This window comes from Rhipicephalus microplus, chromosome 10 (genome assembly GCF_043290135.1).
Source record: "Rhipicephalus microplus isolate Deutch F79 chromosome 10, USDA_Rmic, whole genome shotgun sequence".
In the NCBI taxonomy this organism is placed as follows: Eukaryota; Metazoa; Arthropoda; class Arachnida; order Ixodida; family Ixodidae; genus Rhipicephalus; species Rhipicephalus microplus.
In genome coordinates, this window is record NC_134709.1 from 77,375,355 (window position 1) to 77,401,082 (window position 25,728).

At 45.4% G+C, this 25,728-nt stretch overlaps 1 protein-coding gene across 1 annotated transcript in view; it reads right to left on the reverse strand.

The window, feature by feature from the left end:
* Window positions 1–4,218: 4,218 nt before the first annotated feature.
* LOC142774304 (protein O-mannosyl-transferase TMTC1-like) overlaps window positions 4,219–25,728 on the reverse strand; it is a 29,549-nt gene continuing 8,039 nt past the window's right edge. Inside the window, exons 2-3 of the mRNA XM_075874701.1 lie at window positions 5,428–5,605; window positions 4,219–4,296 (exon numbers count right to left, since the gene is read on the reverse strand). Coding sequence (XP_075730816.1) covers window positions 4,219–4,296; window positions 5,428–5,605 — 256 coding nt within the window. The remainder of the gene's footprint in view (window positions 4,297–5,427; window positions 5,606–25,728) is intronic.

Consider the following 25,728-nt stretch of genomic DNA (forward strand, 5'->3'; position numbering starts at 1 on the left):
GCGTTTTAGCAGCGCAAACTTGAGAATCGCGTGGCAAAGTTCAGAAAGGTGATAAAACGCCGAAACTACCCTACTTACACTAGAAAGGAAAACGTAAGCAGACACTATATCTGATATTGAATTTTGAGAGTCTCAGGTTAACGTCGCCTGTTCAAATTTCAGCAATTCAGAATTTTCGCGCGTTCACGCAGTCTGCCAGGGAAGAATCTGTTTTGTTGTAATTGTCGAGAATTGAGTCCTCTAACAATAGACTGTCATTAAAGATGTGAAAACAGCTAATGCCAATGTTGATTTTCATCAGCGACACTTATTACCACGAAGCACAAACATCCGTACCACTGTACTAATCATGCTAATGGCTACTTATGAAAACACATGACCCTTCCCAGTATTTTGATGTTAGCTTATTCCGAGTGCTATGATATTTTTCGTGCAGAAGTATAAAACGAAGATATCTCAAGCATCACAGCAGACCAGGTTAATACTTATCCTACACATATCCGTCTCTCTATCACTATGTCTTGACAAAAAAACAAATGAGTAATCGGCTAACTATTATTTCTTCGCAAAATACTCATAACACACTTTGAAGATTTGGCACTTTTTTTATTAGAAACCGAAAGTATCTTTTCTAAATAAAGGCGGTGATTAGGGTTCTATACTCACGCAATATACAGTTGCTAACGAGCCCTGCACTGTACCCGCCGAGTATTTCCACAAATCAGTTGTACTTAACGCAAAATGTAAACGCTAATGCGTGAAATGGCGCGTCAGCCTCTACCGCCAACTCACAAGACTGCTGATAGAGCATGCGCCTAGGCAGCTCTCATGCAAGCCAGTAAACTTTTTTTCCGAAACAAACGTACGCTCACATCGGCGACATTGTAGCTGGGCAATTGTCCTCCTAATGCTGAGTACGCCATCAATACCACGCCTTGTGAGGACTACGCTGCGATCAAAGGCGCGTCAATGAGGCCGCAGCTGATGCAAACACTTGAAAGCATTTTCACGTAGGCATATATATGCGAACGCTATCACTTAACGTTTTCTTTCTTAGTTCCTTGTTGGCTGACAGCTGCAAAGCAACACTAATAAGGTTAGTAACGCTAAGTCACTCGATTACATTATGGCAGTTCGTACTTCCCGAGTTAAATGCTATCAAACGTGTGTACACTCAACTCTCATTTAATTCGCAAATGCAATTGCTTGACTCACACACTTAAGGCTTAAGGTGAAATCACCAGAATGCGTTTTGGTGCAAGGTTTCCGCTCGCTATTCCATATTCTTAGTCTGATATTGTCATTAAACATCCCGTTACAGAAGCTAAGTCAGACGTGATTATCAACATTTCGCGCGGAATTTGAATTTAAGTTTCCGTTCGGTAGAATGAGTATATTGATGAAAAATTGAGGAAATATGAGAAGAAAGAAGAAAAAAAGACAAACCAACGGAACCACCTGAATGATGGTGACGTTTCACATATGCGCATGCCCAGTCAGTTGCACAAAGACATTAGTAGCAACTTCTGAGACACGCATCCCAACCCTCCTCGGAAGTCTGTCTATGGTGCTCGAACGCTGAACCGAGGGTTGCGGCAGCCTTATTTTCGTAGGAGGCGGAAAATGCTTGATGCCCATGAGCTGGAATTTAGCTGGATGTTAAATAACCCCGTGTGGTGGAAAAATACAAAGCCCTCTAGGGCACCCGTCGTAATCGTACCGTAGTTTTCGAATTACAATTAGTAGTGGCGTGCACAATTGTTTCAGTGATAGCGTGTTGCCTCTCACGCAAAAGGCCAAGCTACCACTGCAGTGATGTTGACGGTGACGCTGTCGGTGACACAAGTTTTCTTTTAACTCGACCGCACTGGGATTTGAATTCAATTCCCAGTGCGGGAATTGAATTCAATGTACTTCGGTTGAGCTCGTTTGAATTTGTGAACTAACATTGGTTCTTTCCAGTGACGTGCGATATGACGACATTTTGTTGCAGCAAAATTCTGCCTTCTCATCAGGCATCTTAGGCTGTCGCACTCCTATAAAAAATTGGACGTCTTAGGCGCAAAACTTGATAACATCCATTGCCCTCTTTTTTTGTAGTAAGCCTGCCAAGCTGCAGCGCATTGGTTCAACAACATCATTAAAACTGATGAAGTTGAGTGACTATCAATTGAAAGGGTATAAAGCAACAAACTAAATTTTATTTAGCGGAATACCAAAAAATACTTGGAAATATACGCGTGCTGATGTAGTCACCTCTTTTTTAAAGTAGGCATATTTCATGCATTTTTAAATTACCATTCGTAACGATGTATTATGGAAACATTTTGTCTAGTTATCCCACTAAAATCAAATCAAATCGGGAAATGTTTTATGCCTTACAACTATCTATTGAGCAATAGGTTGTGAGAATCATTATTTTCCCTACATGTTTTGCTGTGTGCTTAAAGGAGCCAGTTTTCACTCGCTCATTTCTTCGCTTAAACGAATACTTCAAGTCACAAAACGTTCCAACGTTAGAAGTAAAAACGTTTTGGTGAGACAAATGAGCATTTAAACTTTTTTTACGTTGATCTAGCTCTTACTTCAGAAAACAGTTTTCAGAATGTTAACATAAGAAAAGGCTACGGCCTACACCGAAAAATTTTATCACGCAATGGGCTAACGGAAATCGATTATAGAGAATTCTCTTTTTTCTAAAATAATACCAAAAGCGGGGACGACTGCCTATTATAGTGATGTAGGACCAGATGGGTTACGCCTGCGCATTTTGACTTACAAAGAATTGCGAAAAAAATGGGCATTATCTTTTATCGGTTGCGTAGTATATAAACAGTGCCCGCATCAAAGACTGATCGTCTTTTCTTTCTTTCTACCATAATTGTGCAATAGAGACTCGGACAATGCGCAAAGAGTAAGTCCACGTCTCTTCTTAAGTTTGTCTCGTTTGAGTTTTATTCTTTCAGTAAGTAAATCTGTCACCTAAACTGCACATCCATAGAAACGGCATTTTATAGCGGCAATACACTGAAAAGCCATTGAGCAACACCATTTTGACCTAAAGCAATTGAAAGAGTAATTTAAAAGTGGTTTCGCGATTCTATTCTGAACCATTTTCAACCTGAAACGTTCAGGTTTCAGGTTGCCATAAAAGATTGGCTAAGAAGTTCATTTATAAAAGCTCGACCTGAAGGTTTCTACAGAAAGACGTCTCAAGCACGCGTTTTTTTTTTCAATCACTAATACAAGGTAAGTCGGCTGCGTAACGACTGATTCTAGGAAATTTGTACCAGATCTCTGCACTTAGAATAGAAAAAAGGAATAACGAATACCGTAAAATGCTCCGAAAAGTAGAAGATTGATGATTGGTTGATATGTGGCATTTAACATCCCAAAACCACCACATTGTTATGAGAGACGCCGTAGTGGAGGGCTCCGGAATTTTCGACCACCTGGGGTTCTTTAGCGTGCACCCAAATCTGAGCACACAAGCCTACAACCGTTCCGCCTCCATCGGGAATGCAGCCGCCACAGCCGGGATTCGATCCCGTGACCTGCGCATCAGCAGCCGAGTACATTAGCCACTGGACCACCGCGGCGGGGCAAAAGTGCCAGATTGATTAGATTATTTTCTTCCAAGGAAATTTTCGTTGGTATTTACGCTGCGCAAGAAGGCAGAAAACATAATGTGTTCTAAGACACTTCACTGAACGTGCTTACTTAATCAATACATTTCACCATCAGTGTTGTTTTTTCAATTTTTGCTGCAGTTCACTGTAGACTTTCAAAGTGTTTCTAATCAACAGGTTCACTACTGGAAGTTTGAGTACAGTTTACGTCATGCGTTGACATACCAGGCAAGGAGCTTTTTTTGTGTGTGCAGGATCATCAGCTGACCTCATTCAAGTTTCCCGCGTGAGAAATTTATTCCTACGAACACCGGGAATCCTTATCTTGCAAAAAAAAAGAGATTATTCTGTGTAACTGAGCACAAGCAAGTGTGTTCGGACAAAGTCTTTGCAATATAGATAGAGCTTCTCCTTTTTGATATTCAACACTTTTTGATACGAGGAAAACATACATGCTTTTAAAATGTATGTGTCTTTGATTGTAGCACAGATGATATCATGGCATTGCCTAACGTTACAGTAGCAAAATAACCATGCGCATCACTATCATTCATACAAATGCACGACCCCTCGGCCTTTGTACGTCGTCTTACCGGTGGTAGCAGAGGAACGACAGCAGAAAGAAGAGGCAACAGAGCACTTCGGCACGGCCAACTATGCTGGACACCTGCGACAGGGTCACAGATAGAAATAGGCCGATTGTACATAGCCCATCTGACAGTGCAAAATCTCATTGTCACCATCGAACCCCACTAGTTTGTGTTATAAATTATCGCCATTTTGACACTTGCCCTAAAAATAAGTTTCAACCTCAAGTGCGGCTTGGCGTGAAATGTAAATATTTTGTGTGTCTGGCATACAAACTGTTTCAACTGCATGACTTCGTAATACACCCAATGGGGCTGAAAGAGCGAGGCGGGATAATAGGTTAACAATGCTTTGCCACCTGCACACACGCGGTCGTAGATTTCATTGATTCTGACTGATCTTTTAGAACGCCACAGAGATTGACTATCAGTTATCGTATAAAAAGTGAAATTTTTTGCATAGATTCGTACGAGGCTTTGCTTAGTCTCAAGACACCATTGCTCTATTCATTCACAATATTACCCTGCAGATCTCGCTTACAATCTGATATTTTTTATACAATAATGGAAATGCAATATCAATATTTGTTGGAGAAGAACACATAAGTAATTGAGCTGATACTGAAGTGTTTTTCCAGGGACTGGACATGTCGGTTTAGGTGTATAGTAGTAATATTGATGCTTTTAGAAAAATATTAAAACTACTCAATCTTTACGCTCGACGGCAGAATGACTGCCGCCATGGCTGAAGTGTTAATGCATATAGGGCGTGTTACCTAAAGGTTTCAACTTCGATTCGTATACCGTCGGTAAATTGAGTCTTCATGCACGCCTATTTCTTTACATTGTTTCTGTCATAATTGCCACACCGAAGATGAAGACTACAAGTAATGTACCTTATGCGTTCTTTCGCTTCATCGTCTGCTCGTATTGCTAGGTTCTGTCCCACACAAAAAAAAGACAGACCCTTTTAATTATCTTCATTATTTCGTGATTTACAATAATTCATTTCTGAGTCATCTACGATATGGCAAATCTCATATTTCATTTCTTTAAATATGAAGGTAAGATGACAAACTGGTTGGCTGTTCTCGGACACAACTTTACTGGTGCAAGATTTCATGCAAGTACCTAGAGTGCATGCGATATTCGTAACTCGAATCAGGGCGTGCTCAAACTTTCCGAGTCTTAACGCCACAGCGAACACTCACTGCCTCGGTGTGCACTGGATGTGCAGCGAACAGCATCGAGGACAGGCCCGCATGGAGCGCAGTTATCCTCATCACATGGCGTGCGACGACGGCCACCAAAACTGAGCACGCGCAGTGCAGGGCAACGTTGACCACGTGGTAGCCACGCACTTGTCGCCCAAGGACGTAGTAGTTGGCCCTGCGAGAGAAGACATCAATATGCACATCAGGAGAAAAAAGCACCATTCCCAATAAAGGTAGCCATGACTAGCATGCGAAGCAACGCATAGGTAGACTTAATTGATTGATTTATATATGGGGTTTAACGTCCCAAAACCACCATATCATTATGAGAGACGCCGTAGTGGTGGGCTCCGCAAATTTCGGCCACCTGAGGTTCTTTAACGTGCACCCAAGTCTGAGCAAACAGGCCTAGGTAGACATAAAGTACCGTTTATCACGCGCTGTTTGCACGATGTTAACGCGTCTTTCAAAGTGGAACACACCATGAATTCGCTATAGTTTCTGTTGCTATTACTCGTCCCGATTGATGAATGATATATGGGGCTTAACGTTCCAAAACCGCCATATTATTATGAGAGACGCCGCAGTAGAGGGCTCCGGAAATTTGGACCACCTGGGGTTTTTTAACGTGCCCCCAAATCTGAGCACACGGGCCTACAACATTTGCGCCTCCATCTGAAATGCAGCCGCTGCAGCCGGGATTCAATCCTGCGACCTGCGGGTCAGCAGCCGAGTACCTTAGCCACTAAACCACCGCGGTGGGGCGTTTACTCGTCCCGAACTCTTGTTGGAGCTCACTAGGTGGGTTCATCGCCACGCCACGCGGGAGAACATGCGTCCTACGCACGTCTGCAGAATCTCGCTTTCTGACGCCATCCCATGATTGCTGAGAGAGTGTGCGGGGGAGAGGCCTCCGCGTCTTACCCAGCCCTTTACAAAGGCCAGTACACGCTATCGCGTGGGCGTGTTCTGGCAGTGCTTGGGATGCCGCACGCTGGATTGAAGTCAGCCATAAGCTGCCTCACATGTTATTGTTTCCTGTGTAACGCTTCACTGATATATATATATATTTGACCAACTGTGCGGCATAAGTCGAGACATTCAATTTGGCGATTCTGCAGATGATTCTTCAATGAAGCTTTTGATTGTTTTATTGAGAAGTTGTTAAGAGGTGGGTCTGCGGCATTGATGAGGATAGATTTTGAGAAAATAAATTCGGCAGATCCCCATACGTTGGGAATCGGTGTTATACGAAGCATGTGGAGGGAAGGTGACCGTGTTATAAATTTTATATAATGACACGACATCAAGTGTACAAATATCACACGCTCAGACATCTTTTGAAGAGTTGCAGATGTTTACATAACGAGTCATTTGCACTTGTGCAACGATACCAACAGGAACATAACTATCAGCAACACCGGAAGTGATAAGCTGATGTGAAACGCTGGTGCTCGCGAGGATGGTAGACCTGGACGCTGCTACACAAATAAACTTCAAAGCACGGTTCCCAACTACAGTTGATGTTAACTAAACGTCCGGGCTTTATTGTAGGTGTACTTATGTAATGCATTCAAAATTGAATAGCCAGCACGGCAAGAAACAGTTCACGTTCCACGAACTTCTGTTTGAAAAATAGTTTCGAGACCTCGCATGGCTCTGTGATAAAATGCTTGATTGCAGCGCAAAATGCGTGGGTTCAATTCCTTCTGGGGCCCTGACATTTATTCTTTTTAAGAACACACGAGGTTGCGTAATCACCTGCATGCGAGGACTATTACGATACACCGACGTCAGTCATTAGAGTCACCGCCCTTCTTTGTGAGCGAAAAATCAGCAGTGTCCGTGACCAAAATCTCCATGTATATCCATATAAAGAAGTAAAAAAAAAGATCTGTTAAAGTGCAACCAGGCTTTCGAACCTGCTATTACTTTCCCCATGGCTCCTTGCGTTCAGCCACTTTAGCGTGGACACCAACTTGCTAACGGCCCTGCATGTACACCTTTGAGTTTCGGTGATGCTTGATTTTAGCAGCTTTACACCACCCGCGAGATGGCGCAAAGAACTGGTTTCAGCAATCGTTGTTTCAGTAGGTATAAGTCCAGCTATTATTATTAAGGGACAGGCACAACCTCCTGGAAACTGAAACGAATGCTCAGTGAGCAGGTAATGAATAGTGTCCACTACAAAAAAAAAAAGACCCCATCACTCTTATGTTACAGTTCACCGTTGCTCTTTTTTTTTATACGATCCCGGCTGCGGCGGCTGCATTTCTGATGGAGGCGGAAATGTTGTAGGCCCGTGTGCTCAGATTTGGGTGCACGTTAAAGAACCCCAGGTGGTCGAAATTTTCGGAGCCCTCCACTACGGCGTCTCTCATAATCATATGGTGGTTTTGGGACGTTAAATCCCACATATCAATCAATCAATCAATCAATCAATCAATCAATCATTTTTTATATGTATGCGAGTTGTTTTTTTTTGGTAACATTTCACGTCGCGTAACGCAAGTGATTAGGCTCTCTTTTTCCCTTTGAGGATTACTATGAATTCAAATCAAATCTCCCGTATTTATTGAGCGCCGTTCTTTCTATTGGACTCGTGCCATTTGATCATGCGTTATCGGCAGAGGCAAAACTCCACAAAATGTAACAGTATTGACGCGATAGCGTTAGAGAGCTCGTGTCACAGAAATTGCGCTTTCGGCGTCGGCTCCGTTGGTTGTGAGCGCAAAATCGTCCGTGAGCGCGAAATCGAGAAAGAAGTAAATATAGTAGAAATTTCAGTCCCATTGAGGATTGAACTCGCGCTGTTCGCGTGGCAAGCAGACCACAAAACCACGATGCTTTTTGCAGCTTCTTTAGCGCACTTTGTTCGTCAGGTGTCACGACGAAAACGTGCCGTTTCGGCGATTTGTAGGCGCATTTGGGAGGCCATCAAACTACGCCGAAAAAGGTCGGGATAGTGCAGACATCGCCGCTGAAAACACACAGGAACTTTTAAACAGCTCTAAAAATGGACAACTATGTCCATCTAGCGGAAAACATATCATGCCTTTCCAAAGACGTTGATCTAGCAAACAGCGAACAATAGATAATGATCTGCCGCCATCTGTGAGGCATTGTGAGACTCTCTATATAGCAAGCGCGCGGCGTTTATCTTGGAGGACATGCAACTCTTGCTTTAAATCAAAAACCTGTATGTACCATTCGCACGCGCGTGTGGTACAGTTTACTGTGTGTGTGTGTATGTGTGTGTGTACGTGGTGTGTGTGCTTGTGTGCGTGTGTGTGTGTGTGTGTGTGTGTGTGTGTGTGAACGTGGTGTGTGTGCTTGTGTGTGTGTGTGTGAACGTGGTGTGTGTGCTTGTGTGCGTGAGTTTGTGTGTGTGTGTGTGCGTGTGCGTATGCGTGTGTGTGAACGTGGTGTGTGTGCTTGTGTGCGTGTGTGTGTGTGTGTGTGTGCGTGTGTGTGTGTGTGTGTGTGCGTGCAACAATACATATTAATAAGTATGCACATAGCGGTTGAAGGGTGCACTAGGGGCCGGATTTTGCTATCACGTTCTACTTCTTAAGGCGAAGCTTCAAAGTCCCCCAATGTTTTTTTTTTTCTGTTCTCTCTATGGAGTACCCGTTCACCCTCGAAAAGGCTGCAGCAGCAGGCAATCGGCATGTTTGGATGCTTCTCTGTTCAAAAGGATGCACTTAGAAAGTGCAAGCCGTGACTCACCAAGGGCGTCACTAAAAAAAAGAAGAAAACACAGTTCTCGTGGATCATGCGGGTCGGTATCGCTTTTCCATTTTTGTTTTTCTTTTCGTGTGTATCAGCTTGTGCAGCACAAACTGTTACAGGGGACATGCATATATAAGTATATAGATGTATAACCTACTAGCTCCGCCGCAGTGGTCTAGTGGCTAAGGTACTCGGCTGCTGACCCGCAGGTCGCGGGTTCAAGTCCCGGCTGCGGCGGCTGCATTTCCGATGGAGGCGGAGGTGTTGTAGGCCCGTGTGCTCAGATTTGGGTGCACGTTAAAGAACCCCAGGTGGTTGAAATTTCCGGAGCCCTCCACTACGGCGTCTCTCATAATCATATGGTGGTTTTTGGACGTTAAACCCCACAAATCAATCATTCATGCATAATCTACTATTCCAAAAAACAAGAAAGAACGTGCAACTCTTTTGTAGAGGAACGAGCTATTTGTGTCGTATGGCACCTATTTCAGGGCTTTCTTCTGGGTGGTTACTGAACAAGCGCGCACTTTAGCTCCTTGGATTGAACCAAGTGGCCGTACTCGCCTTTAAAACAGGGCTACGTTGCCTTTTTTTCAAACGAAGCTCCAAGTGGCACCTGCACTTTTCGATGCTAGTGCAGAGAATGCGTTATGTACACTGAGTAAAAATATAGTTTTCTGTGCTCTGAGAAGTGCTCGAGATCGGGCGGAGCTGCAGGTACACATGTAATTGAGACGTTCCTAAACACTAGGTCACGCACGAAATTAGTCCTTTTTTTCTTTCTGAACAACCTCTGAAAATCCCAGCAGAACTGGCTGCGAAATTCCAGTGTGCATGCATATACAGTTACCGTTGGTTTTTAATAAATTTTTATTAGCTCGAATTCTTTCTCCGTGGCTCGGCCACTTTACCTATAAGTCTATTATAACAATGCGCAAATATTCTCGGTCATACGCACTCGAATTATTTTCCGCCACACGTCTCGGACAATTCACATCGCGGGACACTACTACAAAGTACAGTAACACAAAAAAAACTCTAAAAAACACTCATCTTTGTTGTTTTAGTATAAACATCACCATAAGCCTTCGCTTCCTTTTGTGCGAAATTTAGATTGATTGATTGATTGATTGATTGATTGATTGATTGATATGTGGTGTTTAACGTCCCAAATCCACCGTATTATTATTAGAGACGCCGTAGTGAAGGGCCCCAGAAATTCTGATCACCTCGGATTCTTTAACGTGCACCCAAATCTGAACACAGGGGAATAGAATGGAATGAAAAAAACTTTATTTCGGTCCTGCAGGACGCGCTTAGCGCGTAGCGGACGTCTCCCACGTAGGGACCGACAGGGAGTACCTAGCGGCCGCTTCGTGGGCCTGCTGGACGGCCCATTGCTGGTCGGCGAGGAGGGAGCTCCTGAAGGACCTCTCCCACTTGCTTGAGGTGGAGTCGGGAGGAGTCGTTGTACACTCCCAGAGCATGTGTGCGAGTGTCGCTGTCCTACAGCATTTTTGCCTCCATCGAAAATGCAGCCGCCGCAGCCGGGATTCCATGCCGCGATTTGCGGTGCAGCAGCTAGACCTTAGTCACTAGACCACCGCGGCAGGGCTGTATGAAATTTTGCGTCCTTCGGTAAACAGAGACAACAGGTTCAAAGTTATCTGCGAAAGTTGATTTCATTAGGCCTTTTTCAAAACATGACTCTAAGGTCATTACCCTCTATGCTTCTTTTCCTAGCTCTTTACTTGCTTCTAAATGATTTTTCATTATTACTTTTTTGACATAGTCTCTGCTTCCAAATATAGAAGCTGAAGCGGGCTTTTGGTTCGTGCACATACTTGAACCTTTCGTGAGATAACAGTACCCTTGGCGCTTTGAAAGCCCATATTGCGCTCCACCGAGTGGTGGTTGAGGGTAAAATAGAGAGTTAGAGCACCTCCCTGGAGGGTGTAGATACGAGCACCGAGGGCATAGATTAATCCCTACGGGCAATTGTCATGAACGACATCGGGGTTGGTGTCAAAGGCCTTAACCTCCCCGCGTTTAGGAGGGCGTCCTTTCCCCCCTTTCATCCTCTACACTTCTCTTTGGAGCTGCCGGAGGAAATCAGACTTCCCTCGTCACTTCTTTTCATTACATTTTTCTCATTTTTTGCTGATAACGGGACACTAGGGATCCGTTCGCTGGGATTTTCTTCATTACATCCTATTTTAGGAGAATGAAGAAATAAGAGGGTCTTTTACACAGGTACCAACCACACTGCCGCCCACCAAGCAAGCCTCTATGTGGTATAGAGAACGGACGATTGGAATTCCACTTAAGACTTTCCGTTGTTGATTCCACAAAAAGAACGACTTTTGCGGGATAGCGAAACTCTCATTTCTCGTGGAAGTGAACCGTGTAGTTACGGTGTACCATGTGCCCCAATAAGAACCATGTGTGACGTTAATAATTGTCAAGAATGGCCAGCTGGGTAAGAAATAAGCACTACAGGTGCAAAAAAAACCTTATACGGGCTGAAATAGGACTTGAAAATTTCTATTATGAAATATGTGCAAGGTTCTTGAAAAAATTTCAGAAATACAAAAATCAGGCAAATGTGACTTAAGTTGTATACCTGTACAACGATTTTTTATCTAGCCATAGGCATCGTAAAATCATTAAATACATTTTTGCAACTGTAATTAAGAGGTTAAGCTATTTTACGCTTATAATTAGTGGAGTTATGCAGTCAAAATTTTGAGATTTCAAAAAAAAACGGACTCTAGTGAAACGTGCCTTAGCGCAACTTCTGTATTATTCCAAGACGTCCAAAAAGAATGATAATAATACCTGAGGTTCAACGTCCCAAAACAAAGCCACCATACTATTATGGGAAACGTCGTAGTGGCAGCGTACGGGAAATTTCGACTATATGGGGTCAGTTTTTTAACGCTCACTTTATTGTATGTATACGGGCCTGAAACATTTCCGTCTCCATCGACAATTCAGCCGTCACAGTCAGGACCCGATCCGATGACCTTCAGGTGTGCCATAACCACTAGACCAATGTGGAGCAGCTTTCAAAAAAGAATGATCCGCTTAGAGCAATCACGAGGTGACATTTTTTGAGCGTAGATGTGAGGACCACCCTTGCAATTTCAGCCCTTATGGTACACATTGATTTCAAAAACGCGGAAGAAACACACATTTATAATCGTTTGCTTCATCAATAACGTTATTGGGGTGATGTGCATGTTGCGCTCATTGGCACTTTGGTTTAGGTTTCACCGCTTAACTTTGTTGAATTTCATTGTCCCCACAACTATTAGAGGCCGCTTTTTCTATATCTCAACGCAGCGATCTGTTCTTCGCGTGAAAAACTTCAGTCTCTCCATTTCACATAACATCCTAACTACGGTATTTAAATATTTAATAAATTTAACCTTCCTGAATAGTGTTCCTAATAATCTGCTAAACAATCTGAAGCTGCCTAGCTATATAAAAAATCAATTTCGACAAATTTTCGACAAATTTATAATTACACCCGCTTTACTAAGTGAGCAAAGCCGACACTGGGCCTATTTCAACCGATTCGCATAAATAGACATGTTGTTTCAGTATACTCCCATCAAACAATACTGTATTGCAAATAGACATAAAAATACACACGCCACTTGAATCCAAACTATGGAAGGAAAAACTTCATCGGAGAGCTAGGCCATGTTTGTAAGCAAAAATATATACGGATATAAAAAGAAAGGCGAAGCATGTACTAGGAAACAGTAATGTTCATGAACGGTATGCTTAGCGACATCATTTGCTCCTTGACCGTGCTGAGTCACGCTAGTGACGCAAGCTTGACCGAATACGTAAAGCCATCTGCGACCTTAAACTCAGGAACACCAGCACGCATGATCGTGCCCTGGCACGTTCCACGTAACCTCGATTCACTGTGGTTTCTCTACAGCGGGTTGGTCTTTTTCAGTGCTTTACGCAATTATTTGTTCGCGACGAGAAGAAATATTCGAAAGTGTACGCTTTCTGCAGTACCGAGAATGCCGACTCTTTCGCCACTGACGAGCAATGATGGTAGCAGCACGGATTCGTTCGAACCGGCCATAAGGCGACCATCAGAACTTCTCACCATCTGCCGCAATATTGTATTGCTGCGCATCATCTAAAAACATTTAGCCCAGCGTGACCAAAGCTTCTGCGCTCTGTTTTACATACGTAGCACCTGCATATAAAACAAAAATGCAATAGGAGCGCTAACGACAACCGCAAGGCTGTGGCCACGAAGCCTGCAGCATGCTGCACGTGCCTGTGTTATTATCACGTGCATCGCGCCACTTCGGAGTTTTGAGATTGGCCCTCGCACTCGCAGCGCTAATTGGCCTGTTCGTGCCGGCGCATGTGTCAGCCATCGCAGGTACGTGACAAGCGAGACAAGTGAACGGTATGCAGAAGCCCGCCCCGCCCTCTGGTGTGAAGACACCGATAGGACAAGGCTCAATTGTTTTGTGCTTCGCTCGTTGTGTTGCAGATCAACGCAACAACAAAACTAGTCGCGCCTCGCAGGGGCGCATTTGTCATTTTTTCATCCAGTCTTATTTGCTGTGTGCTGCAACAGCCACTATTCTTGTTGTAAAGGCAAGATTGGGTAGACGCCGTGTTTTTAATTAATTGCGTTGCTATTCGCCGACGCAAAATTACTCGCAAAAGTTGAACAAACGAAGCTCTATTATATGCTGTTGTTTTGTTCAGATAATCAATATTTAATGCTCAATATATGCTCGCAGAATAGAAGCGTTGCCATGGTACCTGTTTATTCTTTCGCGAGTAGCTTGACTTGCTTTTAAAGGTATCGTTCACGGAAGGGTCTACCTAATGATAGTTCGGGCAGAACGCTGCTGGATGGGTCAACCACGTATTCACAGAAAAGAATAGCAAAACAGAATAGAACAATGGGGTTCATCTTGTCTTGAGGTCTTAATACATACACCTCGGACGTAAGGAAACAACATCTCGTTCAGTGGTGAGCCTTTTGCTCGCGTAGGTAAACATCTTGAATAATAGACCCAACTCCTTGGCACTGCTTACTTCACACACACACACACACACACACACACACACACACACGCGCGCACACACACACACGCGCACACACACACACACAAACACACACACACACACACACACACACACCTATTGACGAGCACACTCCTCGAACATCGTCTAGCGAGTCTGCAACTCTGAATGCGCGTATGAATGGGGGAATGCCAAGTCGCACCTGCTTTTGAAGATGGTATATCATCAGCTAGTTCGACAGCAAATTCTAGTGTATATATGGTTTCTTGAGGGTTTAAGGATGATTGGAAAAAGAGCCTGCCACGATGATACATGGCATCACGCCTGAAAAGGCAGTAAAGTGTACGCATCGGTTCGTCGAGAACATTGCTGAGAGTGGACCACCTCTCCTGCTCTCCTCCAGCTCGTCCCCCTCATTTCTCGTGTTTTCTGTAAAATGGCAAGAAATAACCCCCCTTTCCCCACCCGTCACACACACAGGCAAGTTAACACAAATACAAAAAAGGAAAGCAACTCAAGGAGCAAGCGAGAAAGCTGGCATGATCGAGGAGTACCCTACCGGGCGTTCGTGTGGGGTCCTCTGGGCGCTATACGCATCGAAGCATGTAGAATGGGGCGAGGGGGGGTTGTAGTGAGGGTTTACAGTTAGTTGTTTGCCAGAACAGGACATCCCAAAGGGCAGCACCCCGCCTACGGAAACGCCACGTGCCCCTCGCCCCACCGTGTATAGATGGGCGAGTAGACGAGCGGCACGAATCCCTCTGCCCCCCCCCCCTTTTTTTTTAAAGCTGAGTGGCGGCACGGACGTTCTGTGGTCCCCTAGTTGGGTGGACCCCCCGTCCCGTCTCACTGGTAGACAAGTGCCCATTGTGCAGCGGCGTCGACCGCTTTATATACGCGTGCACCCAAGTCACGAACCCAAAGGCGGCGCCGTTCTTTTCGCGCTCTGTGGTTCCTCGGCAAGTAGATTGTGTGGAAGGCGGAGTGCTCAAGCACGAACAAGAAATCTACCTTCTCGCTTCTTGTAGCTTCATGTAGCAGTTGTGAAGAAATCCAACGTATCGTATTTCACGGTATTTCACGAGCTATGGTTACTATAAAAGTAATGTAGTAGTCCGTATTTCTATCAAGCAGGTCGCAGCGGTGGTACTGCGGTTACGGTGGTCGGCTGCTCACCTAAAGTTTGCGGGTTCAATTCCAGCCACGACGGTCGCATTTTTGTGGAGGTGAAAAGGTAGATGCTCGTGTATTGTGCGATGTTAGTGTATATTAAAGAGGACCTGGTCGGTCCTGACCAATTGGTTCTGAGTAGGTCGGTCATGACCAGTCTTCTTAGAGACCAGATTTCGTGAGCCCTTTAATACGACGTCCCTCGTAATCACATCGCAGTTCTGAGTAGTAAAACCGAAATAATATTATTTTATATGTTGTGTAGTGGTGATACACGATAATGATAGAGTACAACGCCATTCGAAGTGTACTTGTTTGATACGAAGATAGCAAATCGCAGTTTTTTTTTTCTTCAAAATGATCGGGCATCGATTAGGCGCTGCCACGGCGACAACGTGTATAAATTACAACTTCAGATCTTTCGAGGCCACTGTCTAAAGAAAGAGGAAATGCAGCAAAAACGGCGACGCCAACTAGACTACGGGCTGTATGCTACCCTACAAATGAAAGGAGGACGAAAAGACAGAATAGTCATCAAGTAGGGTGATAGCGGATGCCCAATCTGAAGAACTCGGTGAGTACGCTTTGCAAACTCGAAGAACACGCCCGACGTCTTGCCTGTGAATACGGTAGATGATATAACGTTAACATGAGGAGCCGGTTAAGTTGCGCAATTCAGTACTTGACATGTTTCACGTCTGCACGCATACGTAAAACGTGGCGCTTTACAGCTAATGGCTGCTATAAGGCTTTCTTGCGCTGTAAAATTAGGTAAAGCCTAAAGACGGCAAGGAGCATCCCTCGTAATGGGCATGAACAGGCAACACGCGCAAGCGAATAACTTCCGAGTTCTCGCGACTAGTTGCGCGCACGTAACACGTCTTCGAATGAAACCTGCAGCACTGAGCAAGCTCCGACACTTTTTTTCTTTGCACTTCTGTTTACAGCTGCTCGCCTTATATATTTATTTATTTCGTAATACTATCCGGGCCAAACGCATTGTGGAGAAGGGTCAAACATGATTTTTTACTCATACATTGTTAGCTAATAATAAAAAATAAATAAATGACAAACAATAAAGAACAAAATATCAGCACTGTGTACAAACAGAACAAGTAAGTGTGCTTATAAAATGCTAGTTAGCGCAGAACATAACAAGTGATGATCGGTCAAGATGGCCACAGATCCTGGAAGGCGGTTCCCGTCTACTGATGTTCTGGGAATAAATGAATCGCTGCAGATTCATCCGAACTACACCTTCCCAGTTAACGATCCTGCCATAGTGATGCAGACTTATTTTTGACATGGCCAATTTCTTGTGAATGAATCATCCCAATAATATAAAATGACTCACATTCTGTAAGGCTATTTCATCACAAATAACTAAATCAGTACAATCTTCAATATAATCAATAACTCGTCATCTCTCTATAAGTTGAAAACTTCTTTTTAGTGCAGAGCATTTCTTAGTCGCATGACGTCGCGCTCGGCGGCAGCGCCGTTCGCACTGCGCATGCTCGCATCTCGTGCGGGCTCAGGAAGGCACCCTCAAAACTATCGCTTTCCTCTCCCTCTCTCGCCTCGCAAAACCGAAACTGGCAGAGTCTGCTATAGTAAAAACAAATGAATAAAAAACGACTGCTCGCGCTCCACAACCGTTCACTGTAGTTACTGGATCGCACGTTAGGAATTAAGTCATGGGCGTCTTTACTCGGCTTTTGCTTCGCCTTCATTGTCGTAAGCCTTCTGTCGCTTCTGGGGTGTTTCTACAGTTTTCGTTGCCTTTCCCGTTTGCTATTTTAGGGCTAAGGATTGCCTTCTTTTTTTAACTGACCAGTGGTGAGCAACAAGACTTCCCCCACGTATGTGGCACATACCAGCCTATGGTGATGATAACTTTCTAATAGACCGCGAATGTTTCTGTGACAAATACCCATTTGTTGTGCTAAATGTTGGCGTATTCATCGTTAGGGGACCAGTGGTAAGCCTGCATTGGTGTTTATCCTGTTTATTTGGCATATAACTGATAGGCGTCGCTTGGCAGGCCACACAAGATAGACCGCCCAAATTAGTGCTGCCTTAAACAGCTTGTCTGTCAATAGCTTACTCGCGTTTCCAACCATTTATGGGACCAGGTGTAACGAGAGCCATAACAAGAGAAAAGTCGGTCCCTCTTCGCTCTGTTATGAACAGGATACACGTATATTGCAAGGACAACAAAATAAAGTCAATAAAGCAGCTGCGTGCTTTCTTCATTCATTCTTTTTCGCGTTATTTACGGAAGCACCTCAAGGGAGTTTTCGAGTATAGGGGCCTGAAAAGTTTGAGGGCCCAAAGCCTCTTGCGCGTGGATGCTTTGGGTCAAGCAGGAGCGAATGGGGTCTCCGGCACATTGGACACCCCCCCCCCCCTTATTCTATGACACTCTAGTCTTGGCCGAGAGCCGTTCCTTCAGTGGATGCCGTCAGATTTGTCTGACCGAAAACTTCTAGGGGCAGGCTTGAGGACTCCCGCCAAATTAGAACAATAGCGTCCCCGACCCAAAACCCAAACTCGGTTTGGGTTTTGGGTTGGGGATGGTACTTTTCGCAAATGCGGGAAACCCACACTCGGCTTGGGTTTTGCGCATGTGCAGTGGCCTTGACGCTATTTCTTTCGAAAACTTCCTAATGTGGCGGCCGCACCGCGGCCCACGTTATAGTTCTGCAAAAGGCGTTCCTTTCGAAGGTGGCAGCTAAAACGAGGGTACATATTTCGCGCACCTCGACACGTGCGTTTCCTTTTTTCTTTCTCGTCTATTGCAACGTCCTGTCGCGAAAACAAGGGCGGACATAAGACAAAAAAAACAAACAAAAAGAACTCTGGGAAAGTAAGGGAGCCCCCGCGCGAGTCGGGGGCCTCCCCATGAGCTCGCTCGCGGCAGCGAGCTATACGCGTTAATGTTCCGCCCCTACATATTCCTCGAGCCGCCGTGGCGAGGGCTCCCTGCCGGCCACTTTTTCATGCAGCTTGTAATCGTTTGTTACGCTCCACGTGGGTGGCATCTCCGAGTGCGTGCGGTTGTTTTGTTCCCTCTGTTTTCACCTCTGTTTCAGAAGCTTATATTGGGCTTACCACAGCGAAAGCGGTCCGAACACGAAACTTCGAAGAAGGCAACCCCACCTCGCACATTAATAATGCCTCTCTGTCACCAACTATACGCAGAAAATTAGGCAATGTGGAAGCTTGGCATTCTGAAAAATGCCGGGTGAGTCAGAAGTATACTACTACCGAGTTTGTACAAGTTGGTCATGAAGCGATGTCGGCGATTAATATTTATCAGCTTGCGAGATCTGAGGAATATACAAATAGACTAAAATGCCGAATAAAAGGTTCAGCAACACACATTTTAATGTCCCTTGCGTGTCAGTTATGAGAAAAGCTGACTGTACACATTGTTTTTTCCTCTCGTTTAGAGCTCGAACAAAGACCTGGCTTGAAGATAGCCCATATGTGTATGTTGTAGGGAAGCAAGATCGGCACTGCTGCTCGCGCGAGCTCGGCTAGTAAAAAGAAGGGGAGAACGAAGAACTAAAAATGTCAACACTTTTACCTCTAAACTAGATTTTAAGACCAGTTTTAGTTTCAGTTTAGTATTCTACCACCCGGTTCTTGACATATACTTTTTTGTGGGTGAGTTCCATTTAGGTCATCATCATCATCATCATCATCAAAAACAGTGGGCTTGCAGCAAGGGTGCTGTCTCTTGCTTGTCTTTCTTTACAATAGCGCAGTCGATGAAAACGACGTACTAGACCTTCGATTCCTCCCAGCCTGAGTTGTTGTTCGGAGCTTATTGGCCGAGATTTCACACGCCTCAAGTTCTCCATATACAGAGCTTAAATGTTCATATTGTTACGGAAAAGAAGAGACCCCGTAACGACGGGGCTGGGGATTAGATATATTCCAAACCAGCGGTAATGGCGTGCCCGGTTCACCAGCGATCGAGCGGAGACAACCCTTCGTCTTCCTCGTCAGGCACACACGCGCGTCGCTCCCTATAATGTCAATACACATGCATGTAGCATGACCCCCGGCGGCGCAAGCGCCGTCTCGGCGCATTTAGATGTCAACGTCACTAGGAGAATTGTAGGGCTTCAAGCGCGCAACATGTACAATATCGGTAGCCTGTTGGGCACATTAAGGCAATGGGGTGGCAGGACCAATTTCATATGTTAGAGGCGTAACCACACGGAGGACACGGTATGGGCCTGTGTAGCGAGTAAGCAGTTTTTCTGACAAGCCAACTTGACGGGTCGGAGACCAGAGCAGTACCAAAGAACCGGGTGGAAAGTGTACGTCGCGGTGTCGTTGGTCATACAAGCGCCGTTGCTTCTCTTGAGAGGTCAGAAGGCGAGTACGGGTGATTTTGCGTGCGTGAGCGGCCCGAGTGATAGCGTCCATGGCATATTCACTGGTGGGTACTCCAGGAGACGGTATGACGGTGTCTAGAGGCAATGTTGGTTCTCGGCCAAACAGCAGAAAAAATGGAGAGTAACCGGCAGTGTCATGGCGCGAAGCATTGTAGGCAAATGTGACGTACGGCAACGCGAGATCCCAGTCGGTGTGGTTGGTAGAAACATACTTAGCGAGCATGTCTGTAAGAGTTCGATTTAGGCGCTCCGTGAGTCCATTGGTTTGCGGGTGGTATGACGTAGTCAGCTTGTGTCTCGTTTTACAGGACTGCAAGATGTCGGCTATGACCTTCGACAAAAAGGTGCGGCCACGGTCTGTAAGCAGCTGCCGTGGGGCTCCGTGTTGCAAAATCACGTCCTTGAGGAGGAAGTCGGTGACATCTGTGGCGCAGCTTGTTGGGAGAGCTCGTGTGATGGCATAACGCGTGGCGTAGTCGGTGGCCACGGCTATCCACTTGTTACCTGAGGAAGAGAAGGGAAAAGGGCCAAGTAGGTCCAAGCCAACGCGGAGGAACGGTTCTGACGGAATATCGAGTGGTTGAAGGCGTCTGGCGGGAAGTGTCGATGGCGTTTTGCGGCGCTGACATTTCTCACAAGCCGCAACGTACCTTCTGACTGAGCGTGCAAGCCCTGGCCAGTAGAAGCGTCGGCGTATTCGGTCGTAAGTGCGTGACACACCAAGGTGACCAGCAGTCGAAAGGTCATGAAGTTCATGTAGAACTTCCGAGCGAAGGTGTTTCGGAATGACAAGCAGCAGAGCCGGTTCATCCGGCTCAAAACTTTGGCGGTATAATACACCATCGTGGAGCACGAATGACCGATTGGACTGACTGGAAGATGGTGATTCGAGGCGCTCAATGATAGCACGCAAGGACGCATCATAGCGCTGCTCGTCACAGATGCATGTCATTTGCGAAAGGGAAAAGACGCAGGGCTCGGTGTCGGTGTCATGCATAGTGCTCGACTCAGCGACCGGGTAGCGCGACAGGCAGTCTGCGTCCTGATGTAGGCGTCCGAACTTGTACGTCACCGTAAAGGTATACTCTTGGAGTCGCAGAGCCCAGCGCCCGAGCCGGCCAGTAGGATCCTTCAGTGACGTAAGCCAACATAGCGCATGATGGTCAGTTATCATAGAGAAATTAGTGCCATATAAATATGGGCGGAACTTTGAGACTGCCCAAACAAGAGCAAGACAATCACGCTCCGAAATAGAATAGTTGCGCTCAGCAGCTGTGAGGAGGCGGCTAGCGTAGGCGACAACTCGGTCGTGTCCCCGTTGGCGCTGGGCTAACACGGCTCCGATTCCGTGACCACTAGCATCGGTTCAAATGGTCAACATGTCTTTGTTATCTTGACGATGTCGTTGTATATTCCCCAACATTTGAGACCCACCTTCAGCGTTTGTCAGCTATTCTCGACATATTCCGCATCGATGACACACACGCGTCGCCCCCTATAATGTCAGTACACATGCATGTAGCAATATAGAACTCAAATGTCCATATAAGTGCCGTATCTGTGATCAGTGATAGCAACAGCTCTATCAAAAAACAGCTTCACGAATGTTTTGCAAAACAAGTGATACTAATGTCAGACCGCATTTTAAATTCTATTCTGAGTGATCATGTGGCTTATTCTTCAATAGGGACAGCCATTGCGATGGATGCTTCGCAAAATCAAGAAAATGTGGAATTGGGATATTTTCTGATATTCTAGATTGGTCACTTTCTCGGCGCATTCCCGAATTTTTGTAGCAGAGTTGTTTGCGATAATTTTGGCTTTCACAAATTACCTGCACCAACTAGTTCAGCAATAATTTTAACTAATTCGCTTTTGGTGTGTTCTTCTCTCACTGCAAATGACAACTCCTACGTGCTGAGTACTTTCAAATAATTAGTTCCAACGTATATACAGTGGGTAAATTGGTGTGGGTTCCGGGGCGTAAGGGAGTTTTACTCAATGAAATGGCGGATGTATTAGCTAATTCATCGTTAAATGGCCCGGTTGTTCACATATTACCAGCATCTGAATGCGACATAGGGGCTAGATTTAGGAGAAAAATGATGTTAGAAGAATTTTTTTCCGTCCATATTAAATACATTAGATTTTTAACACCTACATTGTCGTTGGAACTGTAAAATATGTGACCCGCGTGAAGTTGAAGTCGCAATCACTCGGCTGAGATATCAAACTCCTTATCTCATTTTTTATTTACGCAGAGATGGTCTGGCTGCTTCCCCTAATTGTTGGTTTTGTGGAGTTCCTGAAACAACAGATCATTATTTGATATATCGTATGAAATACGCTGCATTTCGCAAAATCTCAATAAATGTTGTCTTTCGTCTCGGTAAGACTGGAGTTAAACACTTCAAATGTACTTTATTTGAAGGCTTCATCGCCCCGCAACGGTGATCTAGTGGTTAAGGTACTCGGCTGCTGACCCGTAGGTCGCGGGATCAAATCCCGTCTGTGGCGGATCCATTTTCGATGAAGGCGGAAATGTTCTAGTCCCGTGTACTCAGATTTGGGTGTACGTTTAAGAACCCCAGCTGGTCGAAATTTCCGGAGCCCTCCACTACGACATCTTTCATAATCACATGGTGGTTTCGGGACGGTGAACCCGACAAATTAAATAAATCATCAATTTGGGGCTTCGTTCCTATGATTCAGTGACGGGAAAGTTGCCGATGCCTTGCAGGAGTTTATTAAAGCTTCAAAAAGATTAAAACTGCAGAACATAATATTATTTTTAAATTACTTTTTTCCAAATTCATTTATTCATTCTTTTATTGATTGTCCTTGCGAAAACCATCTGCTTCATTTTCTATATCCGTTATTTCTCATTTTACATTTTCAATATTTAATTTTTGCCCTTGCTCTCTCATTACTTTGAAAAAACGTGAGCTAATAAATTAACAGTATTTCGTCAGAAATACCTGGTTCTTGGCCAATCTACCAGCGTGGGTGTGTGCCACAGTTTCCAGGCCTTTCCTTCCTTCTTCGTTCATGGCACCAGTTGGCGTCCAGCCGCGGTAAGCCGTGCTTGAGGACGGAGTGAAGGCCTTCTCGGCACCTGCTCACCTGCTGCAACGGCCACCATCGTTCGGCGCGTCTAGGCCTCCTGGGTGGTTCCGCGTTACTGCTGCCATACCCGTTCTTGACAACAAACGCCGTCCAGGCACCCTTGGCTACGCACCCAGCCGCCTTGAGCACAAAGGCCACCGCGCACTCCGCGATAGCCACCCGGGCTCGGCGCGTACCTCCGTCGGCAACTTTCCGGAATTCTCGCTCGTGCTCACAGAACTATCACATCAGTTTCACCGCGTGTCGTCGCTGAAGTCTGATTCCTCATCTTCCGCTTCACGATAGTCGGCTGTTTAAGCAGTGCCGGTTTTTCGTGGCATCCAGGACGACGTACTCTCGTGGGTCGAAAATAATAACTCTCTCAGCACCCCCTTTGCGTGGTTGGAATATCACAAGTGGATAATTGCCATCGATCTCCTTCGCGATGCCGCCAGGGCGTGGCATGCCTACGAAGGCATCAGGCAGCAGTCCTGGACTCAGTGGTGTGCTAGGCTCACAAGTATCTTTCACCCTCTTGCACATTTATGTGACGATCTCTCCTACGACACTCACTCTACCACGGATTGGAGCTGCGATGCAAGCCACTTCGATGGCACATATGTGCCCTGCAGCCTATGCGCAGAGAATACCGAAGCGTACGCGGCAGAGAGCAATGCTGTTCACGGGCAGTGTTCCTTGCCAGACACCTTCGATTCCATGATGTTGCCATCTACATGACCAACACCAGACAACACTGCCCACTTCAAGCAAGAACAAGAACTGTCACTGACGCACACTCCAAGACCGGCAACGCGTGCAAACATCCCGCTGCTAACTTTTTTGCTGTCTTACGCATGCGACTTTCGCAAAGGTCAGGAAGAGCTCATGTTATTCAGAATGTTATGACAGAATTCAAAACCCACCAGAGCCACCAACGATTCGGGAGCATCTTGACGTTGCATCATCTAAGCTGATCAAGTCTGAACCGAAACAATCCATCGGAACACTAGATGCCCCACCTGAACTGCCTCGCAGACCACTGGACATCCACCATTTCCAAAGTTACGCATCTATAAGTGAAGCCGACACGACTGTCAATGTTGTCATCGAAGACTAGTCACTAGAGTCCAAGTCCATCGATGCTTCAAACGGTGACCTAAGCTCCTCAGACCTATAGGTAGCTCTGCGACAAAAGACATTAATGCGGGCGTAAACTCGACGTTGCAGATAAAACTTACAAGGAATGAGTTCACGGTGGCTGCTACGCTCATCTCATCTAAACTTGGCATTTCATGGCCGCTGATATTTCGCTGCGTGAAAATTCTGACTGAACGTTCAGGAGTGCGACGGGACGATTATCGAAGGCACCTTCCCCGCACCGAATACCCGTTAGATGCGCTTTCTGCATAGCACGTTGAGTTGCAGCGTGAACGAGACCTGCGGCCACAGCGAGGCAGTCAGTGTCGGGCACCGGAGATTTTGACACACGAGGCGTCGCGAGGTGCAGAAGAGAGATCACTCAACCACAGCCGAGACCGTCCGCCACGCAACAGCCAAGGCCGACCAGCAGAGGTATCGTTGACGCGAACTTTGCATATTGTTAATCTGGGCATTTCAGCAAATGCATATTGCTTATGAAAAAATGTGTCATCAAAAGTGAACAGCAATGAACCAGTGCTAAGTTCGATAAGGTAGCCATGGGAAAGTAATTTCCTTCCCGCTGCTGGCCATGTCAAAGTTCACGTCTTGCTCCCCCCCCCTTTTTTTGTAAATGAGACTTCCGTTTTGCCTTCGATGAATCCAGCTTTTTCTAATGAACGCGTTAGAAAGAAGCGTGACGAATGTTCTCCACTGCAGTGAATATTTTCAGAAAGGAATGGACACAGCAACAACAACAACAAAATTTCGCGAGGTTCAGGCGCTATTAACAGAATTTCATAGAGAAATATCGAGAGCCAGACTGCTGAGATAAAAAAAAAGATTAAAATGATCGCGACAACTAAAACTATAGGCGCTGAAGCATGTACACATGTCGCGGAGTAGCAGGAAGGCCAAATTTCTTTAGTTGAACGATGACAGGAGTATCAACACGTCCACTCTGTTTCGACGCATCTCGAAGACTGCTTTTTTTGTTCGCTATATACAGTGATCTCGTACAGGGACAAATCAAAACGAAAATAGAAGCACAGAAAGACAAGCATAGTAAAAAACAGTTTTCTCTACACACGGCACTTGCATGCGGAATCAGATGACAGAGGTAGAAAACGCTTTCACGGTCTTTGTGGCTTACAGTTCATAAGCCACAAAGAGGGGTTGCATAAGACATTAAAATGAAAGTTTGAACTACAGAGTTTCCTAAAATTAACTAAAAGGGACTCTGGCGCTGCAATCGTTCAGCGACTATAGGAAAAATAGGTAGTACACAGACTTGCCGTCTTTGTACTTGGGGCGGTGAATCGCACTTGCGACTTTGTTTATTGCAGGTTGCAGTTTCGTTTTGAAAAAAAAGAGCGAACACTTTCCAATTTTGTGACCCGATTCTTGTTGTCAAACTTGCCTTAGGCAGGCTCGATTTCGGGACATGAATTGCGTTACTACGAATTATAAAGCGTTATACAACAGCGAAATAACAACCAGTCGTCACACAATGCAAATGGCGTAACGAGTGGGCCATCTAATGCTCCAAACTTTCACAAAAGCTCGTTCTCGTTCCCCTATTAACTGTGGCGCATACCCACTTCATAAGGTGGTGAAGCGCAACAGCTGAACAATTGTTAAATTTTTTTTCTTAAGAAAACAGCTC